General features: G+C 40.4%; 1 protein-coding gene across 1 annotated transcript in view; it reads right to left on the bottom strand.

The window, feature by feature from the left end:
• Positions 1–26,069, bottom strand: part of kcnt2b (potassium sodium-activated channel subfamily T member 2b) — a gene marked incomplete at both ends in the record, with an annotated part of 106,325 nt that overhangs the window by 16,078 nt on the left and 64,178 nt on the right. The window contains 12 exons of the mRNA XM_081357210.1: positions 1,678–1,806; positions 1,950–2,033; positions 8,875–8,976; positions 9,075–9,186; positions 9,264–9,398; positions 11,384–11,455; positions 11,874–12,046; positions 12,151–12,256; positions 12,896–13,214; positions 14,488–14,738; positions 14,824–14,976; positions 21,151–21,259. Coding sequence (XP_081213336.1) covers positions 1,678–1,806; positions 1,950–2,033; positions 8,875–8,976; positions 9,075–9,186; positions 9,264–9,398; positions 11,384–11,455; positions 11,874–12,046; positions 12,151–12,256; positions 12,896–13,214; positions 14,488–14,738; positions 14,824–14,976; positions 21,151–21,259 — 1,745 coding nt within the window. The remainder of the gene's footprint in view (positions 1–1,677; positions 1,807–1,949; positions 2,034–8,874; positions 8,977–9,074; positions 9,187–9,263; positions 9,399–11,383; positions 11,456–11,873; positions 12,047–12,150; positions 12,257–12,895; positions 13,215–14,487; positions 14,739–14,823; positions 14,977–21,150; positions 21,260–26,069) is intronic.

Genomic DNA, 26,069 nt, shown 5'->3' with positions numbered 1-26,069 from the left:
TTTAATGCCCTTGCTTGTAGCTACAGTTCTTCTGTCTAGACACTGGCTCTGTGACCCAGTCTAGTTGATATTGAACACACGGTTTTCACTTTGTGGGCTAAGTGACTGGCTCTGGCCAGATCCGATGAATTATAACTTTAATGTCCCTGCTTTGCAGTTACAGTCTTTTCAGTCTAGACTCTGGCTCTGCTGACCCAGACTAGTTTGATATTAAACACACGGCTATCACCTTGTGGGTTAAATGACTGGCTCTGGCCAGTCTTTATTACTGATAATTGAGGGGCCCGATGTTCAGTCTCTTTTTATCCTGGCTATTCTGTACTTCCCGGAACTCTGGTGAGTCAGAGCGGCCAAAAGATTAATAGCACGGCGTTTTAAATGGAAACGTTCCCATAGCGTTTGCAACGCAGTACGAGAGAACGTTCTCGTAAGGGAACGTACTGGTTACTTTCGTAACCTCGGTTCCCTTAGAGATAAGGGAACGAGTACTGCGTTGCCTTGCCGTGCTATTTTTCTTATGGCAGGTTTGTCGCTTCAGTCGATTATACCTGTCAAATGGCGGATTCTATCTGTATTTATATGTTATGGTCACGTGTAGTTTCGCGCGCTTGACAGTGACAGAGCGCCAAGTGCCCTGATTGGCTCGCGCGCTTCTGTCTATCCGCCATTGGTTCGTGCAGTTGCCCACAGCACAGCCTATCAGCTCACTCACGTGGGTCTGATGCTCTCGCCTGTGCTGTAGCAAATGCGTTTTAAAATAAAGGCTTCAATATTCTCGAGAAAAGGAGTTTTCCCATAGCGTTTGCAACGCAGTACTCGTTCCCTTATCTCTAAGGGAACCGAGGTTACGAAAGTAACCAGTACGTTTGTTTCAGCGCGCGCGCGAACAAAAACCATGTCACATGATATCGCTCAGGTTCTACTCGCAACCTGTAAATAAATCCACGCGAATTTTAGAAGAAACGCCTGCACTTAACACAAATTGAAACTCATAGGCCTAGCTGGATAGGGGTTCGAAAATTTAATACCTCGACAGATGACATTTATTACTTTTTAATACTTTTTAATGGCCTTAATTTTGGCTAATTTCATTTACTACCTTTTAATACTTTTTACAACCCCGCGGACACCCTGCTGCTGTTTTGCTGCTTAATATTTTTAAACAAATTATTTTTCTGGATTTATGGATAAATAGAATGTTCAATGAACAGCATTTAATTGAAATAAAAACATTTTGTAACATTATAAATGTTCTGTAGCTTTTGATAAGTTGAATACATCCTTGCTAAATGAAAATATTATTATTATTTTTTTTTATCTTGCTTAGCCACACATTTTGAATGGTAGTGTATCATAGTTTACACAAAAAACTGTTTTCAACACTGATAATAATCAGAAATGTTTCTTTAGCACCAAATCATCATATTAGAATGATTTCTGAAGGATCATGTGACACTGAAGACTGGAGTAATGATGCTGAATATTTGCATCACAGGAATAAATTACATTTTAAAATATATTCAAATAGAAAACAGTTATTTTAAAATTCAATACTATTTCCCAATATCTCGCTGTATTGTCAATCATATAAACGCAGCCTTGGTGAGCAAAAGAGACTTCATTCAAAACAATCTTAAAAAAATCGTAATAATTCCAAACGTTTGGCTGGTAACGTACCTCTGAGAAAGGAAGCTTATGAGCTTCAGTGCGGTAGATGCCGATGGGAATGTCTCCTGTCGACGAGCACAGCTTCTGGTAGAGGCGGCCGTAAGTGCGAATCCACAAATCCTCCTCTGTGATCTTCATCTACAAGGAATATCAGGGCAGTATTAGTATTATCATCAGTGTCCTAAAATGTATTATGACCACCATCATTATTGGCATATGAATTATCCAGATGCTAAGTGATAGTCTCATTATGGATTGAGGGATGGGCCGCTGGCACTCACAGCACACAGGAAGCCAGATCCAGGCATGGAGTCCAGACCTAGCAGCAGTCTGGTGATGGAGATCATGTAGTCCTTCACAAAGGACTAAAACACACACACAAATGATGAAATCAGACATAATGACTCTGCAAATATGACAGTGTTTCAGTAGACTATCGACCTTAGGTCAGGGTAAATGCCATATTTAATGCCATTTCGTTTATGTTAACGAAAGGCATGGGAGGAACCGCTTTTATAAATTTCAAGATTCAAGTTCCTTAATGATTCTTTTAGCATCTCTTCAGATCAATTCAAACCCAATGACTCATGAGTTTGAGACAGAATTGTAAGACTTTTTAACTGATTCATTAAAAAAATTGCTCATAGGAGTCATTCTTTTGTTTTGGTTCTCATTGGATACATGCAGCGTTGAAGGCAATGCAAACAAAAGACATACTGTGGTGTAATGGGCTTGTATTTTTCCAGTCTTTCTGTCTCATCACATTCAATTCAGACTGTTCACAAGTTCAGCTAAAACATTGAATTTGCTGTGAAACTGTACATTCAGAATTGGCTCAGAGCCACCGTTTTGGGAAGCGCAGCGCTTCTGGGTTGTATGTCAGAACGAATGTCAGGTCGTGTGTGATGCTGGCCAATAGTGAGCCTACGTTCTGACGTACAACCCGGAAGCTCTGCGCTGTTACACTACGTGAACTCACTCAGAGGCCCACACAGAAGAAAATGAATAGTTGAATAAAGTCGTTATTTTTGTTTGTTTTAGCGCACAAAAAGTATTGAGATACCTCTCAGGTTTAATCAAAAATATCTTAATTTGTGTTCCGAAAATGAACGAAAGTCTTACGGGGTTGGAACAACATGAGGGTGAGTAATTACTGACAGAATTTTCATTTTTGGGTGAACTAACCCTTTAAACTGTGGTAAATCTTGAATGCTTTAGAGCACAGACTTAAGTTTGATCTCTTCTCAAAGACGACACTTGGCAGATTATTGCTGAAGTGTTGTGTATCAAGCTCCACATTTGAGCTTCATATCTCAAAAAATGTACTTTCAGTAAGATTTTGTTTGGCCGCAGTACCAAAAGTTTCCATTAGATGAAATTCGTCTCCCATTCATTTCCAATAAAGTCATTTTTGACCGCGAGGAACCATATTTTTCATAGAGGTCTGCTACCCGACCCGAGCCCGACGGGTCCCGAAAAATGTGCGGGTTTCGGGTCGGGTTCGGGCTTCATTTTAATGAACAGCCTCGGGTTCGGGTCGGGTTCGGGTTTGTAACTAAGAAAAACTAAATAGGCTATATATAGTTTGCGTGCCTTGTGCTTTGCCTGCTTGCTGTGTTGTGGTGACCGGCACACGAGAGAGAGAAAGTTGCGTGCGCAGATGTGCAATGTGCAATGTGCATAGGCTACACAGACCACAGACACACAGGCTCTCTCTCTCAAATAGATATATATATATATATCTATTTGAGAGAGAGAGCCTGTGTGTCTGTGCTGGTCTGTGTAGCCTATGCACATTGCACATCGAGAAGAAAGCAAAAACATTGCAAAGCGAGAAGAAACCGCTCTGGATGAAATGTGAATTTTAAAACAAATTAAATGAACAACAGCAAAAACTTAAATAAAAGTGCTTAAAAAAACATTTCGTTTGTATATAGGCCTATATATTTCAATAAAAGTGCTTAAAAAACATTTCGTTTGTATATATATATATTTCAATAAAAGTGCTTAGAAAAAAACATTTCGTTTGTATATATATATATATATATACAAACGAAATGTTTTTTTTAAGCACTTTTATTTAAGTTATTGCTGTTGTTCATTTAATTTGTTTTAAAATTCACATTTCATCCAGAGCGGTTTCTTCTCGCTAATATTTTGGGATTTACCTGCACGCCAAAGAAAAGGGAATTCTGTCAGCTGCCTACCGAGTTTGAATTTGATAAATAAATAAATAAATAAATAATTTGTTTTATTTTATAATTATATCATTTATATCACAAAACTGTTTTGCGCATGCGCTACCGCTTTCGCGCGCTATTTCATTCATTCACAACACAGACAGCAGACGACAGCAAACAAACCATGAGTCTGATAAAGCAAAAAATTACTGAGGGAAAACTTATGACAGTTCCAAATGATGCAGGAAAAGCTGCAATCTGGAAGCATTATGATCTTGTTGTTTCAACCAGTAAAGAGCCCAGTGGTTACGTGCAGTGTAGAGCTTGCAAAGCTGTCTTGGCGTATGACAGCAAAAAGACAGGTACATCTTCACTACAGCGACACACTGACCGTGGATGCACTCGTCCAACAGCAGGTCTATCCGCTAGTAGTAACAACAGACAGTCATCCCTTTCGGACTATCTATCTCCAACAGCCAAGACAGTACCAGCTTCTGTAAAATCTAATGTAACAGAAAAATGTGTGGAGTTTTGCCGTCGGGATATTAGATCGTTTCATACGGTTGCTGGAAAAGGTTTTATTAACCTAGCGCAAGACCTAATAAATGTAGGGGCTACATATGGCCGTGTCTCAGTGGACAGTGTGTTACCTGATCCCACAACCATCTCTCGGAGATGCAAGGAAACCGCGGCCTCCAAAAGACAGACGCTGGTCAAAGAAATATCGGAGATCATGTCTGATATTAGTGTTGGGATGACCACCGACATGTGGACTGACGATTATCGCAAGATCAGTTTCTTAACTATCACTTGCCACTACATCACACCTGATTTTTTGCTTCGAAGCCGAGTCCTAACAACAGCGATGTTCCCTCCTGAAGAAGCGAAAACCGGTGACAACATACGGAGAGAATTACAGAGACTGCTCGTATCTGTACTAGGATTTGATGCTTGTGTTATGAACAAAGTCGTCTGGGTCACTGACCAGGGATCAAACATGATTGCTGCACTCGCGCCGTATCATCGACTGGATTGTCAGGACCATGTTTATAACACAGTTCTCAAACACGCGCTTGATTCTGCCGAACTACAAGACAGCGCACCAGAGGTCACACAGACTTTGCTGGCAGCAAAGGCACTTGTGCGATATGTCAAGCAAACGGGTATAATAAGTCAGTTATCAACAACTGTCAGGCAAATGTCAGACACCAGGTTTAGCACGGTGTTCCTTACCTTGGATTCAATTAAGCAGGTGTACGCTGAGCTTCGAGAAAAACTTGAAAGCCGAGGGGAAAGCCGAAAAATCGACGAAATATCTCCAGATGTCTTGGAGTTCCTGCTGGAATTTCTTCGCCCATTTTACCAGGCTCAGAGGGAACTAGAGGGTGACCAGTACCCCACACTTAACCTGGTTGTTTTGTGGCACGAGAGGCTTAAGCGCCACTGCAGACCTGTGACGTCAGACAGTCCTCATCAGGCCATCATTCGTGAGCGGCATCTTGAATGGCTGAACCGCAAAATCAAAATCCAGACACTACATAAGATTGCCATATTCCTTTGGCCAAAGTTCTGTCAGAGAGGATATCCAGCTAGAAGCCAGGCGTCGGATAGCCAGCTTTACCACAGACAACGAGCCAGCTGAACGGGTGGCTGAACCGGCCACTAAAAGAAGCAAGATAGTGGCAGAGTTTGAGGAGTGGGTAAACGTGCCCCTCGGTGAAACCGCAGATGAAGTTACGCAATACTCCAGCCGCAACCACGACATGGAAGAAGAGCGGGATCTCTTGGGTTGGTGGAAAAACAACAGCGGTGTTTTCCCCTTACTGTCAAAACTGGCCCGTAGTATCCTCAGCATCCCTGCAAGTAGCAGCAGCAGCGAGAGGAACTTCAGTGCAGCTGGACTAACTTTCAATCAGAGGAGGACGGCGCTGAAACCATCAACTGTCAATGCCGTTCTCTTCCTTCATAACTCATACTGAGAAGGATATATTTGTGTAAATAGTTTTGCAACACTGCGTGAACTTTTCAAAGTTTAAAGTTTGAGTTCCAGAGAAATTTGAAACTGTTACACCTGTTCGACCACAGCAAAGTTACGTAATTGGTAAGTTTTTCTCTTACTGCTGTGCTGATAGGGCCGCTGCGCCTACATGTATTTGTTTGTTTACCGTTTCAAGCAATCATTAAATACAACATATTGCAAAAATCGTATTTATTTGCTGTGAGAAACAGTGGACCTCGGGTTCGGGTCGGGTTCGGGCTTAACATGTAAATGTAATTGTCGGGTCGGGTCGGGTCGGGTTAAATGATCGCGGGTGCGGGCCGGGTTCGGGCTTCAGTTTAAAGCCCGTGCAGACCTCTAATTTTTCATGCAGGACCATTTAACCTTTTCGAATCATGCCCATGATTTTTTTTTTTTTTTCACATAGCAAGTACCAAAACCTTTACCAAGTTTCGTACCATTCCGATAAGGTAAAAAATAAAAACAAAACACTTACAATTTTTCGGGCAAAAATGACCGAAGAACACCAGAGGGTTAAGTTATTCTATGCCATTGTAATTTGACAAGGAATCGAGAGAAATGGGTTTGTATATGAATTGTAGCAGTGTACAATAGGGTGCATCAAAAAACACAATTCTTGAATTTTGATATGGCTGGGTGCTAAAAATGTTCCAATATATGTAGAAACAACACATGCAAAATATTTTTCCAGTACATGATGATTTAGGGGTGCCACCGCACATCTGTTTTTATTGGATAAAGTGGTCAACAGTGCTCAATGGTCACAATGGAGATCTGAGGTAAACAATACTACAGCTCAAGAAAACTGAGATGATCTTTCTGTTTGAGGTGATCTTTCTGTGTTGGGTATGTATTATTACATAATTACTATCATATCTGTAATTTTGTCTTTGTATACTTATTTATCATAAGTCATTTAAATCATATTTATAGGTATTTGGTGCTCATTACATCTAGCTAATATTAGCTAGCAACAGTTTGCTAACCACAGTTAGCTATCTATGTTAGCTAAGCTATTAAGCTTAACATCAACAGTATTCAAGAGTGGACAATGTCATATTCAGAGTATACAGTGGGGAGAACAAGTATTTGATACACTGGCGATTTTGCAGGTTTTCCCACTTACAAAGCATGTAGAGGTCTGTAATTTTTATCATAGGTACACTTCAACTGTAAGAGACGGAATCTAAAACAAAAATTCAGAAACTGTATAAAAGACACCCATCCACACACTCAATCAAACAGACTCCAGCCTCTCCACAATGGCCAAGACCAGAGAGCTGTGTAAGGACATCAGGGACAAAATTGTAGACCTGCACAAGGCTGGGATGCTAGGCTGGGCACAATTATTAGAAAATGGAATAAGTTCTAGGTGACGGTCAATCTCCCTTGGTCTGGGGAACCATGCAAGATCTCACCTCGTGGGGCATCAATGATCATGAGGAAGGTGAGGGATCAGCCCAGAACTACACGGCAGGACCTGGTCAATGACCTGAAGAGAGCTGGGATCACAGCCTAGAAAACCATTAGTAACACACTACGCCGTCATGGATTAAAATCCTGCAGCGCACACAAGGTCCCCCTGCTCAAGCCGAAGCATGTCCAGGCCCATCTGAAGTTTGCCAATGACCATCTGGATGATCCAGAGGAGGAATGGGAGAAGGTCATGTGGTCTGATGAGACAAAAATAGAGCTTTTTGGTCTAAACTCCACTCGCCGTGTTTGGAGGAAGAAGAAGGATGAGTACAACCCCAAAAACACCATCCCAGCCGTGAAGCATGGAGGTGGAAACATCATTCTTTGGGGATGCTTTTCTGCAAAGGGGACAGGACAACTGCACCGTATTGAGGGGAGGATGGATGGGGCCATGTATCGCCAGATCTTGGCCAACAACCTCCTTCCCTCAGTAAGAGCATTGAAGATGGGCCGAAACACACAGCCAGGGCAACTAAGGAGTGGCTCCATAAGAAGCATCTCAAGGTCCTGGAGTGGCCTAGCCAGCCTCCAAACCTGAACCCAATACAAAATGTTTGGAGGGAGCTGAAAGTCTGTATTGCCCAGCGACAGCCCCGAAACCTGAAGGATCTGGAGAAGGTCTGTATGGAGGAGTGGGACAAAATTCCTGCAGTGTTTGCAAACAAAGGTTTCTGTACCAAAGTTCTGCTTTTCTGATGTATCAAATACTTATGTCATGCAATAAAATGCAAATTAATTACTTAAAAATCATACAATGTGATTTTCTGGATTTCTGTTTTAGATTCCGTCACTCACAGTTGAAAAGCCCCTATGATACAAATTACAGACTTCTACATGCTTTGTAAGTGGGAAAACCTGATAAATCTGAAGTGTATCAAATACTTGTTCTCCCCACTGTAGATGTCTCATGTGTATTGAGAGTAGCATTGTAATTGTTACAGTAAATTAACAGGGTAAGGCCACGTGAACATGTTCCATTGACCTCCATTCATTTTGTCTATAGGACAAATGAATGGAGAATCTTGAAAGTTGAATTCTGAGAAATGCCCAAGTTGCCCAAAGGGTTCAAACAAACAACTTTTACTTTGATAACCCTATAGAACATGTTACTGTATAAAAGTTCACTGTACTCAACATTTCCAGGTCAACCTTTTGGCAATTAGACTAAAAATTGCACATTTTTCGAAATTTCGCCAAAGTTCATGTGTTTGGTGGCACCCCTAAATCTCAATGGAATTCCTCAAAACTTTGCAAAAGTAATTTTTATGTTAATTGGAACAAAATGCAATGCCAGCCAAATTGATATTTTGAAATTAAAATTTCCCATTCAAATTTGATGCACCCTAGTGTACAATGTATCATATCATGAACAAAGATGAATAATCATTACCACATGAATCAAATGATGACATGGTTTTCCACACATAATGAACACCCCTTTATGGTCTAAACTATTTACTATTATAATTATTATAGTGAAAGACATAAAAATACAGCAATTCAGTCATGGGAGGATCACTTTATGGTTACCTGATACAGCAGAGTGTCTAACATACTGACACTAAACACCTTCCCAGCAGCAAACGGTAATCTGAACATGAACACCAGGTTAGAGCCCCTCTCTCTCTCTTTCTACAGCACAAATGGAGCAAAAGAGAGAATATCAGGTTATTTTGGGATTCTTTAGAAAATATAAACGCAGTTAATTTTGTACTACATTTGTGCCTTACCTTTTCCAGCTTAGAAAGAGCTAGAGAATAGTGGTCTTTCACTTTGAACTGCATGAAGCGCATGTTGGCTGGGTGGGTGAGTTCAGTTATGATACTGAGAGCTGGAAAAAGCCTTTAAGAAACAGTGAGGAGAGAGTGTCAGGTTCCCCAATGACTCAAGCAGAAAGACACACACGTGGAAGGACCTACCTGAAGAGCGTCTGAACATTAACTATGGTTTTGGCATCAGCCATGTAATCCTCCTCAGCGATCATGGAGCTCTCTTTGTCCACCACAACCATGGTGTCGGCCAACGTCACGCCACAACGCAGAAGACTATCCAAACTGCACACAGTAGTGTTCAGGGACAAGCTCAGTAAAATGAGCTGAACAGACAGACTTAAACTGTACAGAATCGAAAGAAACTAAAGAACCCAAACTGATGAAAAGGTATTTTGGTTAAATTTAAGTACTATATACTTAATCTTTTGATACAATTTACTTATTATGAACATACATGTTGGTGCATTGTAATTGCATTTTAAGGACTTGCATTTAGTTAACATTTGTTGTTACACTGTTATCTTTACCCCTAACTGTAACCCAACCATTAACCCAAAACACTGACCCCTATAATCCTAACCCTAAACATACCTCAAACTCATTAGCAATAAATGTGGGAATTTTCCAGAATAACATGCAGTTATGCAGTAAATATATAGTCTTGTAGGCATTTAATGTTAGTGCAAAGTAGTTAAGGCCATGTAATATAAAGTGTGACTGTTATTTTGATAAAACTTTATTTGATGTGTGTACATATAATGCATTATGAATTTGTAGAGATGAAATTTCAAAAACTACAAACATCCCTTTTACTTCAAAAAGTATGGAGACGCCTTAGGAAAATTTTGTAAGTAAATTAGTTTTGACAATTCAAAATTCATATTAATGAATACATGTTGTGGTCAAGGACGTGTGATATTGCTCTTATACAATTCAACAATAAATAAGTTAATATTTTGTAACTCACATTTTAGAGACAGTATAACTAGTTACTTTGTGTATTTTGCTCAGCCAATAAAAATTATTCAAAACAAAGTCACAAGTAGAATTCACTGTTGCATCTCCAAGCATCCTACTGTAAATTGTTCCTAAAGAATCAGTGTTTTTGAATTAATCGGTTGAGAGAATGATTCAATGACTCACTCATAAAGACTGAAGGTGTGTTCGGCATGAAGCGGCGCTGTGCAGACCGGTTGGTGTATGACATCAAATACTGCGAGAGCGATTCGAAAGCTTATGGAGCCGTCTGCTCTCTAATCGCTCTCGCGGTACTTTGATGTCATACAGCGTCATACAGTACGACTTCAAGTCGTACACACCTAGTCACTTGTTTCTTCCTGAATTGGTTAAAGGTAGGGTAGAATTTTTTTTTTAAATGACTCACTCATGAAGACAGTCACTAGTTTCTGAGTGAATCTGTGTGTTTGAATTAATCGACTAAATGAATGATTCAATGGCTCACTCATGAAGACAGTCACTAGTTTCTGAGTGAATCTGTGTGTTTGAATGAATCGGCTAAATGAACGATTCAATGGCTCACTCATGAAGACAGTCACTAGCTTCTGAGTGAATCTGTGTGTTTGAATTAATCGACTAAATGAATGATTCAGTGGCTCACTCATGAAGACAGTCACTAGTTTCTGAGTGAATCTGTGTGTTTGAATTAATCGACTAAATGAATGATTCAATGGCTCACTCATGAAGACAGTCACTACTTTCTGAATAAATAACTGCAATTGAATTAATCGACTAAATGAATGATTCAATGGCTCACTCATGAAGACAGTCACTAGTTTCTGAGTGAATCTGTGTGTTTGAATGAATCGGCTAAATGAACGATTCAATGGCTCACTCATGAAGACAGTCACTAGTTTTGTTTCTGAATGAAACTGTGTTTGAACGAAACGGGGAAATTAATGTTTTAATGACTTATTTATGAAGGCTGCCACTGGTTTCTTTCCTGAATTAATCAGTTTATTTGAGTGAATCGGCTGAATGAATGATTTAATGATTCAAGAAGAGACTGGTCAGCACCTACTGATGGTAAAAAAGTGGCGCTAAAAAAAAATCCCCCTCACTAATGCACAGACTGAAATTCTGCCTGGAACAAACACTGACAGCGGAGAGATATAAAGAGTGAAAACTGTCCCAGTGCTGTAGGACTGTTTATCAGCACTCAAATTCGACAACCAGAACTAAATGTTCTACCATACACATGTCAATAGCAATATATATTATACATATGCTTCAAGTAAAGCTTCTCTTACTTGTCGATGGAGCCCACTGTGTAGTAGACCATTGGAAACCAGCAGATGGCCTCCAAGAAGTCTGCTTCGGGTCTAGCAAACACCACAGAAAGAAATGTTGAGAATCTGAGGTGATGCTTTCACAACAACACGCAAACTGAATTACAAATGTCTCTGATGTCTCTTTCCAAGTATTTTACAAAAATGACCCAATGCCTATAAAAATCACACCGCTTCTTCCTGCCCCAGGGCATCTAAATAATGAAATCCAGCCTGCAGCTGCTCCCAAATGTTCATCCAATCAGGAAAAAAACAAGATGACTCAGAGTTTTATTACATTTGATTGAATTATATGACGATGAATCTCCCCATATTAGTTTTCTGTTACAGGAGAACCAATGATTATGTCATAATAAATACAGAAAGGCAACCAGTGCTGTGAAAAACAAAGGATGGATGATATCTAAAGGCTTGAGTATTTCCTCAATGTTTCTGTTTTTAGGACACTCACACGTTCTCCAGTAGCAAAACAATGGGGTTGAGCTCCTTCCTGGGCCGGTAATACGCCCGCAGCGGAACTATGAAGTTATAGAGGCCGTTTCCAGCACTTTCTGCGGACACGATGATCAGTTTGTTTTTAAAGCCGTACGAGCGAGCATCCTCATAGGGCATATGATGACAAGCCTGAGAAAGCAATCTGCTGTTAGGATCTTGTGCTGAGAGGGGTGTAGTTATGAGCGTCTGTGAACTGTGTGAAATAAAAGATTTGGAGAGAGGCAGACACTCACCTTATCCAGGCGCAGACAGCAAAATGGCATTTTCTCCTGCAGGAGGTGGCAGAGGGCAGGAGAGCTGCCGATGTATGGAGAGTTCAGTGGGTAGCCTTTAACCCATCTGTGTGAGAAATACAAGTGCACAAACATCAACTCTACCATTCAAAAGTTTTTCAAATTGGGCAAAAACAGTAATTGTCAAAGACTATTATAATTTGAAATAACTTTTTTTCTATTTAAATATATATTAAAATATAATTTATTCTTGTAATGGCAAAGCTGAATTTTCAGCATCATTATTCAGTGTTTTCAGTCATGCTTGTCACAAAACAATTGTTTTGCTTAATATTGTTGCAGAAACCATGATGCATTTTCTTTTATGGAGTTTGCAATGAATAGAAAATTCAAAAGAAGAAAAAAAGGATTAATTTCAAATCTAAATAAATTTTTGTTGTGTCTTTTAATAGCCAGTAAAATGTATTCTACTCAGTGGAGTGACTTCTTTCAGAAAATTCTTACCGACCACAAAATTTTGAATGGTAGTGTAAATCTGTAAAATAATCAATATTTATTACTTTTGGAAATATTACTTTTTAAATTCAGATATTTCCCACCTTGTCAGCCACAAAAATCTGTAAAGTAGGCCATAATTTATGCCAATAGTCAAAAGTTTGGCTTCATGACGAGACTAATGAGACCAATGCCACATTTATGTGGTCTAGAGCCAAAAAGACCTGGTCCCACGTGGCCTAATACTCACTCGCAGTGTGCTCCCCACCACTGGCCTTTCTGCTCTCCCTCCTCTTCCTCCTTCCCCTCCTCTCCTCCCTCATCCTCTGATTGGTCCCCCAGTAGGTCAAACGTGGGGTTGTGCACCCTGTCAACCACCTCCAGGACGGGGGCGATGCTGTGCCTCCTCTCCTCGGCTGAGCCACTCATTGCTGGCAGCGCTAGAGTGTTACATCCCCCCACTTCTGTCCTAGACCCGCTCCTGCTCACAGTCCCACTGCCCAGAGCTGCCGGGCCCGTGCCCTCGGGACTGCTGTCACTCGAGTCCTGCAGGTCTATGGCTACCGTGCCTGTTACAGGACAAAAGAGTTAGAGGTTGAAGACTACATGAAATCAAAACTGACTGAATTTGCTTTATTAAAGGGATAGTTCACCCAAAAATGAAAATTCAGTCATCATTTACTCAACCTCAAGATGTTCCAAACATGTATGAATTTCTTTCTCTGCTGAACACAAAGAATATGGGTAACCCAACATTTGATGGGCCCCATAGTATGGAAATAATTCATACCATAAACTGTTTGGTAACCGACATTCTTCAAAATATCTTCTTTTGCGTTCAGCAGAAGAAAAAAAGAAATTCAGACAGGTTTGGAACAATTGAGTGTGACAAAATGATGACAAAATGTTCATTTTTGGGTGAACTATCCCTTTAATGAACATTTCTTGTCTTACAGTTCGTGATTCATCAGTGCAATTATTCAGAGTAAAAATTGTAAGTCGTCGTAATCTTTCATGAAAATGCAATAACTTGCTCAAGTGAAAAATGTTGGATATTAGCAGATTGGCTCCATCAGTGCTGTTGAAAAATGGTGGAAATTAGCAGATCGGTTCCAATCTCTTAAAGCACCTTTAATCAAACCACTGAGGGCCAAGAGGCGACAGATGATTCATGAGTTCCACTGCTTTTCACTAGATGGAGATATTGCACTAAAATTTAATATTTTGTTTGCAATAAACCCCTAGTGAAATTTTTGTCAATTTGAGAAGCATGTTTCTCTTTTTCTGTCTACATCCATCTCACATCCACAGTAAAGAACAAGAGTAACTGTATTTACTTAACTGTGAGCAGTACACAATACATGACACTATACTAATAAATAATGGTTTAATTCATACAGACATATTGTGATTCAGATCTTCACAAAGTTTTCATAGTGCGATAACCATGATCACACTCAATTAAAATACAATACTATTGCACAATAATTGTAACATAACATAATAAAATATTATTATTATAATTATTACTACTACTACTAATAATAATAAAAAGGTTCAAGTACTAAGACTTAAGAGGATAAAAGAAAATATTGTAATTATTTATATTTAAAAAAAATAAAATATATAATATTTAAAATATTATTCTTGTCATTCTAATCCTGTGCAATATTTGTTCAGAAAACATTAAAGGAAACCATACACTTTACTGTATGATTAGTGTGAATTCAGTGTGAATAAATGAATTATTAAAGTCATGATGAAACTGAAGTGAAAGATCTTTTTATCATTGTTAATCTCAATAATCTGTGTGATCATTAATCGTCGAGTTGACAAACTAACCCATGCTGGCTATAATGCTGTGCACTGGTAGGCGAGTAAGCCCATGATAGATTGTCTGTGGGACCCCTCTGGAGTCGCCCCCGGGGCCCCTCACAGGCTCTCTGTGGCCCCTGACAAAGGCTGAGTTCTCTTCTTTGGAGATGTTGATGTAGAAACAGGTGTCGGAGACTCCCATGATGTGGCAGGGTCCAGGGTTCAAGAGGATGTTGGCTGTGTCCATCCTGCGCACCCCGATCAGACACACCCCATATCTGCCATAGCAGTTAACAGTGTTATTGTGTGCGTATACTGGAATTAAAACAAACTGATTCACTGGAGCTTAATCCTGAGGCTTACTTTTTATGTGCGTGAAAGGAGGCAAAGGTGAAACTCTTTCCCTGATATTCTCCAAAAAACTTGCTCTCTTCCAGCCTGATGTGGTGCACTTCATTGGCCGCACAGCGCCTGTATGTGCGCTGCCATTGGTCGACTGAGCCAGCAGCGCCTTCCCTGTGACAGATAGACATGGATGATCTTTTGAAAATGTTTTCACATCTTATTTACAAAGAGAGTAAAGGATAGCTCACTCAAATTTTTTAATTTTGTCATCGTTTACACCCTCATGTTGACTTTCATAAAACTTTCTTTCATCATTGAAACACAAAGGACATTTTAATGAAACCTGAGAGATTTTAGTTCCTCTATTTAAAAGTCCATTACACCAACATTTTGACACTTCAAAATGGTCATAAAGAGATTGCGAAAGTAATCCATATGAATTGAGCGGTTTAATCCAAGTCTTGTGAATAGATACAATTACTTTATATGATGAACAGATTTAGGCTTTTGCTCACAAATAAACATAATCAACGCACATTGTGGAGCACATCAAATATAGTCAACAGAGGATTTATGGATTACTTTCACAATGTCTGTATGAACTTTTTGAAGCATCAAAGTTTTGGGCAAATGGACTGTCAATGGAGGGACAGAAATAATCTCAGGTTACGCATGTAACCATGGTTCCCTGAGAAGGGGAATGAGACACTGGCCCAAAGGGTTGGAATCATACTTAAAAAGAGATTCCTTAAAGGGAATATGACCAAAGCCAAATCACATTAACCTTGGCCTACTCTGCACTTAACATTATGTGCTAAACCAAGCTCAAAGAGCAGACTCTCAAGGCAAAGAGGAGGCCTAACCATACTCTATGCCAGAGACAGTCTTACCAAATAGCCATACACCTTGACAATACTGTCTTTGCGGAGCCCTGAGAAGTGGAGGCCTCAGTTGGATGACTATCTAGAAAGAGAGGAGGCCTAACAACACTCAGGCTTCACAAAGAGCCTACACCGTTATTGCTACTGTCTGTAAGAAGCTCTGGGAGCGGAGGCCTCTTCAAAATGACTCTCTAAAATGAGAGAAGGCCTAACAACACTTTACGCCAGAGACATCCCATCCGAAAGGCTCCTAAAGAGCTATCATACTGATAACACAAAAAGTGAGTGAGTCTCAGCAAAACGACTCTTTAAAACAAGAAGAGGCCTAACGACTCTCAACCCTAAAGACAGTTAACCAAGGAGGCTCCCCAAGAGCCTACAACTCCAGTACTACTGTCTGTATGGGGCTCTGAGAGCAGAGGCCTCAGCAAAATGGCTCTCCAAAAACAAGAGGAGGCCTAACTACACCCTACGCCAAAGACAGTTCTATCAAAGACGCTCCAAAGAACCACTTGATAATACTGTCTGTATGTAGCTCTGGCGAGTGGAGGCCTCAGCAGAATGACTCTCTAGAATGAGAGAAGGCCTAACGACACTCAACCCTAAAGCGAGTTAAACTGAGGAGGCTCCCATGGGGCCTACAACTCCAGTACATCTGTCTGAACTGAGCTCTATGAGCAGAGGACTCAGCAACATGACCCTCTAAAACAAGAGGAAGCCCAACTAAACTCTACGCCAGAAACTGTCTCATGAAAGAGGCTTTGGCTCTAGCACTACCAATATCATGCTCTAAGGCTAAAGACAGTCTCACCAAGGAGGCTCACAAAGAGCCCTACATCTTGATAGTCCTGTCTATTCGAAGCTCTGGGGAGTGGGGGCCTAACAAGACGACTCTCAAAACAAGAGGAGGCCAAGCAACACAACCCTCCCTGAAACTAATATCTACTGTATGTGGAGCTCTAGTGGCGGAAGTCTCAACAGTACAACTCTCTATAGCGAGAGGAGACCTAACACACTAAACCTAAAAAACAAATATGTCCAGGGGGCTGTAGAATGCCAACACCTGATTCTGAAACTCAGAAATTCGGGGAGCGGAGGCCTAGAAAGATAGGAGTAAGGAGTAAAATATTTCGCAGTTCAGAGGGAGAGCATATAACCACTACCTATGCTCAGAACAGTTTACCAAGGAGGCTTACAGAGCCTACCAACTAGGAGCCTACCAAGGAGGCTCACAGACAGCCTGACAACTTGACAGAACTGCCTGCCAACCCAACCAGCCCTCCCCAGAAGGGGGAGGGACATATATCCTGCCATTCAGGAGTGATGTAGTATCATAAAGATCTAAATGGCAGGATCAGAGCCTTCAATGAGGATGTGTCAACCAATGAAATATGGTATGGAGTCATCAACACATTTCGGTGTTCACACAATCCCTTCACATTTACTTATTGTGATAAAAAGATAAATGTAGGCCGAATATGGTTTCTCTTATGATCTCTCTGCCTCAGTGTAGAGATCAAAGGGGAAACAGAAGGCGCATATGAGTGGGACAGTTATGTCAACAGAAATTGCCGGCAAAGTCTGCCACAAGCGATCTCACATTTCTCGCGCCACCAAACCAGATCTCAATCTGTTCGTGGCACAGGCAATAACTAACCACAACTCCTAAATTTATATAATAATTACTACTACACTCTTTCTGTCCCTAATTCTTCAGAATTAGAAACAACACATTGAGCAATAGCAATATTTGAGCCAAAAAGAGCAGCCCAAAAAGGACAAGTTCCCGTTTGACTCCTCCCTTGCTCCACCCACAACCCCAACACTCGATCCCATCTACCGCAGTGGTGCCCATGAGACACGAACCTCGGAGTGCAGGAGCTCAACTCTTATCTTTTTTTCGAGAGAGTCAAGCCTGGATGGAACCAATAACATCAACCGCATTGCAAAATGACACATTTAACCTCCTCGAGAGTCAAGCAAGCTTAGTTCAAACGTCAGATTTGAATGCATTGCTATGAGTGACTTCAACTTCCTTGAGAGTCGAACGCTCTTGTGCAAAAGCTAACTACTATCCCCTCAGGAGAAAACAGAAAGAAAAAGCTTCTTACCTGTCTCATGTAGTCAGTCTCAAATGCATCATAACTAGAACATCCAGCTTCTTCAAAGAGTCAAAGGCATTCTACCCAAATGCACATCCCTTTAATTGAGAAATCCTCACAACGCAGTCATTTAGCTCCCTTGAGAACGAAAAGTGTATGCTCCTTCACACGTACTTCAAACAAATGGATCCCAAAGACAAAGAAGAGGATGACGTGTTCCTCAGCACCCTTGTATGCTCACAGTCACACAAGTAATGGCGTCATAGGCTGTCGCCAGCCAATGCAACTGTTGAGTTAAGACTTCCTGACACCTGTCATGCTGGAGGCATTCCCCATAGTGTCCTCTAGACGACACAGTGTGAGTTCTCACTCGAAAGGGAACTCTCAGGTTTCATTAAAAATATCTTCATTTGTGTTTTGAAAATGAACAAATGTCTTTTGGAATGACATGAGGGTGAGATAATGATGACAAAATTTTCATTTTTCATGTTAAATGTACTTTCCATAGTAATAACAGTAAATTATACATATATACAAGTAGCTAATCCTAAGCCAAACTAAACCAAAACCCAACCCTATGTTTAACACTAAGTACATGCAGTTAATTAATAACGCAGTACTTATTTGTGTAATAACATTGTAGCAACTTAAAATAATGGTTAACCCAATTGTGGGGTGAACTATCCATTTAATGGAACAAATCAGCTAAAAATTCAAATTAATGTTCTCTCATGTACTTTCTTGTCCAATTTGGAGCTTGATGGCATAAATCCCCATCCAGTTTTATTTTATGGGAAAAAGCAGTGTGGACGTTCTTCTAAATTTCTTCCATTGTGGTCCACAACATAAAGAAAATCATGCATGAGGGTGAGTACATGATGACAGAATTTAATATTTTTGAGTGAACTCTTCCTTTGACATGTCCTCCAAATGTTTTCACAGCTTGCAGTTCAGCTTGGGAAAAAACTATCTTACAGATGGGCAGAGAACATAAAAACTGCTTGATGTGTCTTTGACATCCCTGCGAATGGCGGGGAAGATGTAGGGAAGGTGAGAACCAGAGGGAGTGGGGGAGTGTTAAGATGGAGGAGGTGAAGAAACAAGGATGCATGACGCAGAGATAAATTCACAGTTTATGGGATCTTTGCCGCTGTGTGTATCGATGTGTATGCGTCAATATTTTACAATCGGTGGGTCTGACCTGTTGAGCGGCTGGAAGACACCCGCTCGCTGCTTGAAGGCCTCTGAAGATGCTGTTCTGATAATAAAAAATGAAACAGTTAATCGGAACATCTCACTGATGCAGAGAGATCTGTGAAGCAGCACAAGCACATAATCTACAGGGCATTGTGTTCTATTTCAGACATCATGTTTGTGTAAATATATTCAAAAGAGCAAATTCACATCTATACTGCATCAAAAATGCCACTAATGTCTTTTTACAGAGAACCAGACGGAGAAAGTTTTACTGATGTATTACCCTCAAAAATACATATTACAGATAAAAATGCACACAAATGTTGTTGGTCACTTTCAATGTTAGTCAAAATATCTCTTCCTGTCTAAAGGTGCTACCACATTAGCGAACTGTCAGCTAAATTTTGCAGGCGTAAATAGTGCAGCGATGTGCAGACCATTTTGGTAAACAGCGATGCTGTGTTTTGTGGGCGGAGCCTACCTGGTGGCAGTTAAGTGACAGTTCTGCAGTCTTTAGCAGCCACAGAATTAAAACAATTAAAAAGATAATTGCGAGATAGTTGCGACTGTGAGTTGTGAGTTATAAAATCTGAATTGTGAGATATAAACTCACAGTTGCAAGAAAAAAGTCAGACTTTTGAGATATAAATGTTATAGATTTAAATATTATTTCATGCTATAACTGTAGGGCCAATATATTATGCCCTCTATGAACTGCATATGAGTATATTATGCAGATCTATTATTTATATCAAATTCATGCTTTAAAGGGGCCATGAACTACATTATTTTTTTGCGTTAATGAACGCTCTGTTTGAAGGGCCGTGTCTGCTGTGACTTCAGTATAAACGCCCACTGCTGTGATTGGCTGACATCTTTGCATATGAAACAGCTAAGTATTACATTTGGAACAGTGGAACTCTCTCGAAAACTTTTATCACATTTTTACTATTACAGCTCTCAAAGTTAACTAATCGTGAAAAGTGTTGATTTTAGCATTATATTAGATCCATAGCATTATATTTGGATCGTGGCATGAAAGGTTGCAGTGACCTTTTGCATTGTGCATTGTGCACAGTGCATTGTGTTAGGGTCACTTTTGTTATTTATCTACTACTTGTCATTTGCGAATCAGTGGGCGGGGCTTCAGTGGTAATGATGTAGAAGTAGGTGGTGATACTGTAGAGGCCGTCTTTCACCCATCTATGACGTCATAAATAGGTAATTCCAAAATGAGTCGTTCTCTGAGCTTGGTTTTAATAAAAGCTGTTTAATAAAAGCTGAAAGTTTTCAGTTCTGAAACTTACAGGATATTCTTATAGTATGATGACCTTTTATATGTCAAAAGTTCAAGGGAAATTTGATTTCTCAATTCATGACCCCTTTAATAGTAGGGTTAGGGTAATTTAGCAGCATAAGCAGCATAATGGCTTGCAAATATAAACGTCTGCGTTTACTGGAACCTCAAAGGGCATATTCGACAACGGTATCCTATAAAAATGAAGACCTTTTTTGTATTCCAATTCTGACATCCAAAAGGCACAATCCTTTTTTACATTATTCCATGGATTTTGACCATCACCCCCCATTTCTTACCACTTTTTTTCTTTCACCATAGTGTGCGCACTACTGCAGTGATGTAAGTGTGACATCTACTACCTAATGATCTATGATCTATAATATCATAGCGATGTATAAAGCACAGCTCTAAAGAAGACACTTTCAAACCAAGCAGCTTTCTGTTGTTCAGCACAGCAAATTCTCACGACCAACTTGAAAATGAGCGAAATCTGTGTGGGGAAATCTTTCACCCTCACGTGAAACTCCAATCGCACAGATTCCTGTTCAAATGACTGGATTTCGCCAGTGAAATTGGCAGCTTAAAAGGGCCTATTAACTTCCATAGAATGGAAAAAAGTCAATGGGGCCCTTCAACTGTTTGGTTACCAACAGTCTTCAACATATAACTTCTTTTGTATTCAGTAGAAGACAGAAATTCAAACAGGTTTGGAACAACTTGAGGGTGAGTAAATGATGACAGAATTTTCCTTTTGGGTGAACTATCCCTTTAAGTTCATAAGATACAATCTGATTAGATTTAATGCTGTAGTCAAAATCCTGGCTACTAGAAGTGAGTGAGTAAGAGAGGGACGATTTATACTCACTGTCCTCTAGAGGAGTGAATCAATAAGGTGATCAGGGTGGAGGTGGCAGGACACACACAGTTGAGGGCCAACATGGCGTACTTAAACTCTTCTTCACAAACCACATGGTCTGCAAAATAAGAACACAGGAGAAATATTAATTCTTAAAATGTTGTGTTAATAAATGTATTTTCATTATGAAGTAATGTTCAACATAATCTAACCTAAATTGACATTGTATTGATTATCAAAGGAAAAGAATACAAAGTTCTGTCATGAAACTCTAGATGGTGCAGGCTGATAGGTCCTTAACTCCCCATGTGACAAAAACTATACCAAAATGTATTTAAAATACATTTATTTCATACTAAGTACTCATACTAAGATATGTAAATAACATATTTACTGACATATCGCTTGAGACATCCTGATATAAATATTAAATATAGGCATTTCAGATTGACCAAACCAACATTTGAGATAATGTGATGTGATTCGTCTGCTGGTTAGTCCAATTATCCAATCACAGTCACTGTTGAAGTAAAGTCACGTGAGTTTTTTGGAGCGCATCAAAGGATTTATTTGGTAATTGTGTTTCCATCGTTGTTTATTTTAGTGTCTTCTTATCGGATAAAAAATATCAGCCTAAACTGAGCGCATACGTGTTTATGTGCATTTTTAGAATTCATGTGCATCTAGGCTTTTCCATCCAGTGTTTTTTATGCGATATCCCAAAATGCAGATACTTTTGTGAAAACCGTGATGCAATTTTTTTAGGATTCTTTGACGAATAGAAAGTTCAAAAGAACAGCATTTATTTGAAACTGAAAACTTTTGAAACATTATGTCTTTACTGTCACTTTTGATCAATTTAATGTGTCCTATGGAAATTGCCATGACTTTACCAAGCCTGTAAATCAAATCAAACTGTTCTAATATCTGACCATGGGAACCCTACTAATTTAGCATGCAGAAAAGCAATCCCGCCAGAACATTAATTGAAACCATCATCCCTCCTGATTAGTATTGCTAACCCATTTGCACATATTCAGTTCCCTGCATTTGATTTTCAAAGACACACATCACAGGGGTCAAAGGCTCTCGATGCCATTAACAGAGCGTGAAATAAGGCAACTCCTCAGATCTCAAGCTCCTTTAACTCCCATGCTCAAAACAGTGGCCCTCTTAAACGCCATCAACACAGATGAGTGAGCACACATCAGGTTAAGACCTCCACTGCCATTTAAATGCCAGCAAAAGTACCAGAAAAACACACAGAAAGAGCTTAGAAAAAACTGGGGGCAAAAGAGGATGTTTTTGAATACTTAAGTGTACCCATAGTAATAATGCGTTCATCCGGAGGAAAAATAGCAGGCACTGCACTAATGACTGTCTCGTGGATGGAGTGCAATTTTCATGTGGCTTGTTAGCGGTGAGTGAAAACACATTTACTAATTTTGCTAATTAGGGAGATGAGTCAATACAATCGCATTAGCATTGAGGAAAACATTGACTCCGGTTTACCTCGGATTCGGTAAATAAAAAAAGTCCTTTATGTCATTTGTTTTGAGGGTGTTTTTTTTGTTCCTTATATTTTATCTTCTGTCCAAGCCTGCACTGAATTTAATTAAATAGTGAATGGTATCAAATTAGACAAAATGCACGACTGGGTGGATTTATTAGGGTGGATGAGTTAACACAGTATGGTCAGAATTTATTATTTTGCTCTAGTACAATGTTATGTTTTCTCTCAGAGTGGATTTGAGGAATTACAAACTGTTTTTAGAGTTGCAAAAACAATGTGAAATGTGTGCTGCCAGAAAAACCTGCACACAGTCATAGCTTTTACTTAGCTTAGCTTTTACTCAGCATAGATTTTACTGACATCTATTCAAACACGCTACTCGCCTCAGGATAGAAGAATGCTCCAATTGTTTGAATAACCAGAGTCAATTCAGAGAAATGCGTAGGCAAAGGCACAAAGAAAGATTGAAGGTGAAATTATGAAATGAGGAGAATCAGGAGGAGAGTTAGGACTGACTGTTCTCTGTGAAACAATTTAGCAAAATTTCAACTTTGAAGATAAAATAAAGTGTTATTTGACTATAGGATTTTTCTTCTTTTCAAGTGCAGAGCAATGGGCTTTTATTAAGCATAAAAAAATAAAACAAAACAATCAAAAACTACCCCATGGGGAGAAACAAGACAGGTAGAACGATGGCACAAGGAAACATGCATGACAAGCCATGTGCTCACACCAAACATGACAAAAACACAAGCACATGGCCAGTAAAACAAATCATAAGCCATGTGCTCACAAAAACGAGACATGAACATGCAGCTAATAGCCGCTTTCCGACCAAGTAGTTCTAGGAACTTAGTTCTAGGAACTGTCCACTTCTAAACAGTTCTAAGAACTACTCTCCCCCAAACTCGGTTTTGCTGTTTGCGTTCGCACTGGCCAAGTGGCCATAGGAACTGGTAGGAGGGGTAAGGGAGTGACGCAAGCACGGTGACTTTTATTTTGACGGCGCGACAGACCTTTATTTTTGCGGCACTGAGAACGCCAGAGCAAACAATGCTCGCATTCTCTGTGCTTATTAGTTAGCGATGTGTCTAACAGTACTGTTTAATATGTTATTAGATAGAACTGTTATAGAAAGTAGACAGTATATGAAAAAAGGTTATTAGCCTAACGTTATGCCGTGTGGTTGATGTCCAGTGTTGCTAGCTGGGCAGATAAACATAATCATGTTTGGCTTGGTCCCCTCAAAGTTGCGTTGGATTTTCTCTTCAGCATAAAGGTTTAGAGACCCATCTATCACTGTTTTCCATATTTGTATAGTTAGTTTATGGAGTAAATATATAGGCTATAATCTGTGTGTTTACATTATAGCTGTTTTAAAAATGGCGGGTGCTGGTGTTCCGCGTGCGTTCGGTAAATCAGCGTACACTAACGTCACGGATAGTTCCTATAGTGCTGGTTTAGACCCTAGAACTAGTTCCAAGAACTAAAATCGTTCCTAGTTCCTGCGGTGCGAACACGCCGACATCCGGGTACTATAGCCAATAGTTCTAGGAACTGTGAAAAGGTTCCTCCGGTCGAAAGCGGCTAATGAGAACACTCGAAAGCCATGTGTTCACACAAAACATGACAACACGAAAGCACACAGCCAGTGTAAACACAAGCTGCATGCTACACAGCACAAGACAAAACACGACATGAAAGCACGCGGCCGATGTAAACACAAACTGCGTGCTACACAGAATACAACAACACACGCAGGCAGAAGAGTGTACGATCCGAGCGAACTCGAAACCGCACGCTCACACAATAAGACAGAGCACACGAGAGCGAGCAAAAGCTCATCCTGTGAGCTCACAACAGAGGACAAACACGCAGCGCATGAATGTACGAATCCCGACACAGAACCAAAGCCAAACTAGTGTCCAAAGTGCCGGGACCACAGCCCCGCACATGAAACAAGGCACACAGACAAGACAAAACAGGAGTGTCAGGGCTCTGTCACAAAACCAAGAAATAGACTAGACAGAAGTGACAGAACCCTGACAACAATAAAACTGATTCTGATTATAGTTGTTAAAAGGTTAATTTAGTTTAAGCCAAACAGAGGGGAAAAAATGTCTCGGTTACAGGTTTAACCCTCGTTCTCTTGGGAGCCCCAAACACCTCGGACGTCTTCAGAAAAGGCCAATGAAATTGGAGTGTGGAATTTGCATGCCTGGCCACGCAGGTATTTTAGTGGCTGGCTTGCATCACACACTTCAGGTTTGTGCATCTCGCCCATTTCAGCGGACAGCACAGAGTTGTGGCAGGAGTGACACAACGTCTCTGTTCCCTCAGTCAGAGGACGAGGGTTACACTAGTAACCGAGACATTCCCTGTCTATCAGTCACTTTCAACGTTGTGTTGAAATGCAGACACTAGGGGTCCCTATACTAAATGCCACAACTACTGCCCTGTGTCGCGAGATAAGGTGCAGATGCTCCACGTGCCAATGACAAGTGCAGCAACGCTAACTCGTAACCTTCCAACGCCCAGGATAAATGATCTCAGGTCTCCCTATCTCAAGGGGACCAACTTACCCTGGAACCGTTCACCTTCTCTAATGAGAAAGGAACATTACGGAGACCACATCCTACCAGAAAGAAGAGGTTAGTATGTGGAAAATACATCAAAGGACTCACCAAAGGGGGGTACTACATAGGGAAAAGGTCTCTGTGGTGGGCTCCATCTGACGAGGTGAAGACTATTGGCCACAGCGGTTGGTGACGGAGCAAGCTATACCCAGGGGAAGACACTGGGTTTGTCAACAGGGAAACTGAACAGTGGTCGAATACATTGTATGTAAATTCACTATGAGGGAACCACTACATACAGAGCACTCAGATTACAAGGGCTCACCTGAAAAGGGGCATACCACAAGTAATGGGCCTGGAAGTGAGTTCCTCCACCGATCTCATCTACCATAAGAGTGCTTGCTAAATGATAGTGAAAGGTGGCCCAGGGTTCACCATTCAGGGAAACTCTAAATGGTCATTTGTCCAAGTTTTACCTGTTATTACCCAAGACTCCAGACAAAACTGTTTCCATGCGGAGATTATAAAATCTGGTAAAAGTGTAGCCTAGTCCACAACTCTATATCTGCCAATGAAGCACCGTTCCCCAGAGCTGATGTGGCAGCAATACCCCAAGTGGAGTGAGTTTCACTCTTAATGGGCACAGTACACCTTGGGCCTGATAGGCCCAGATAATGGCATCCACAATCTAGTAAGACCTTGGAGACAGCTTTCCCCTTCTGCTGACCTCCGAAGCAGACAAAGAGCTGCTCAGATTGTCTGAAGCACAGCTTGCGGTCCATATACAGTATATGTGCACAGGACACAGTCGTGGGCACCAGTGGCGGCTACTGGTCTGT

The sequence above is a fragment of the Scardinius erythrophthalmus genome (genome assembly GCF_964197995.2).
Source record: "Scardinius erythrophthalmus genome assembly, chromosome: 1".
Lineage (NCBI taxonomy): Eukaryota > Metazoa > Chordata > Actinopteri > Cypriniformes > Leuciscidae > Scardinius > Scardinius erythrophthalmus.
This window is presented reverse-complemented; position numbering and strand designations above follow the sequence as displayed.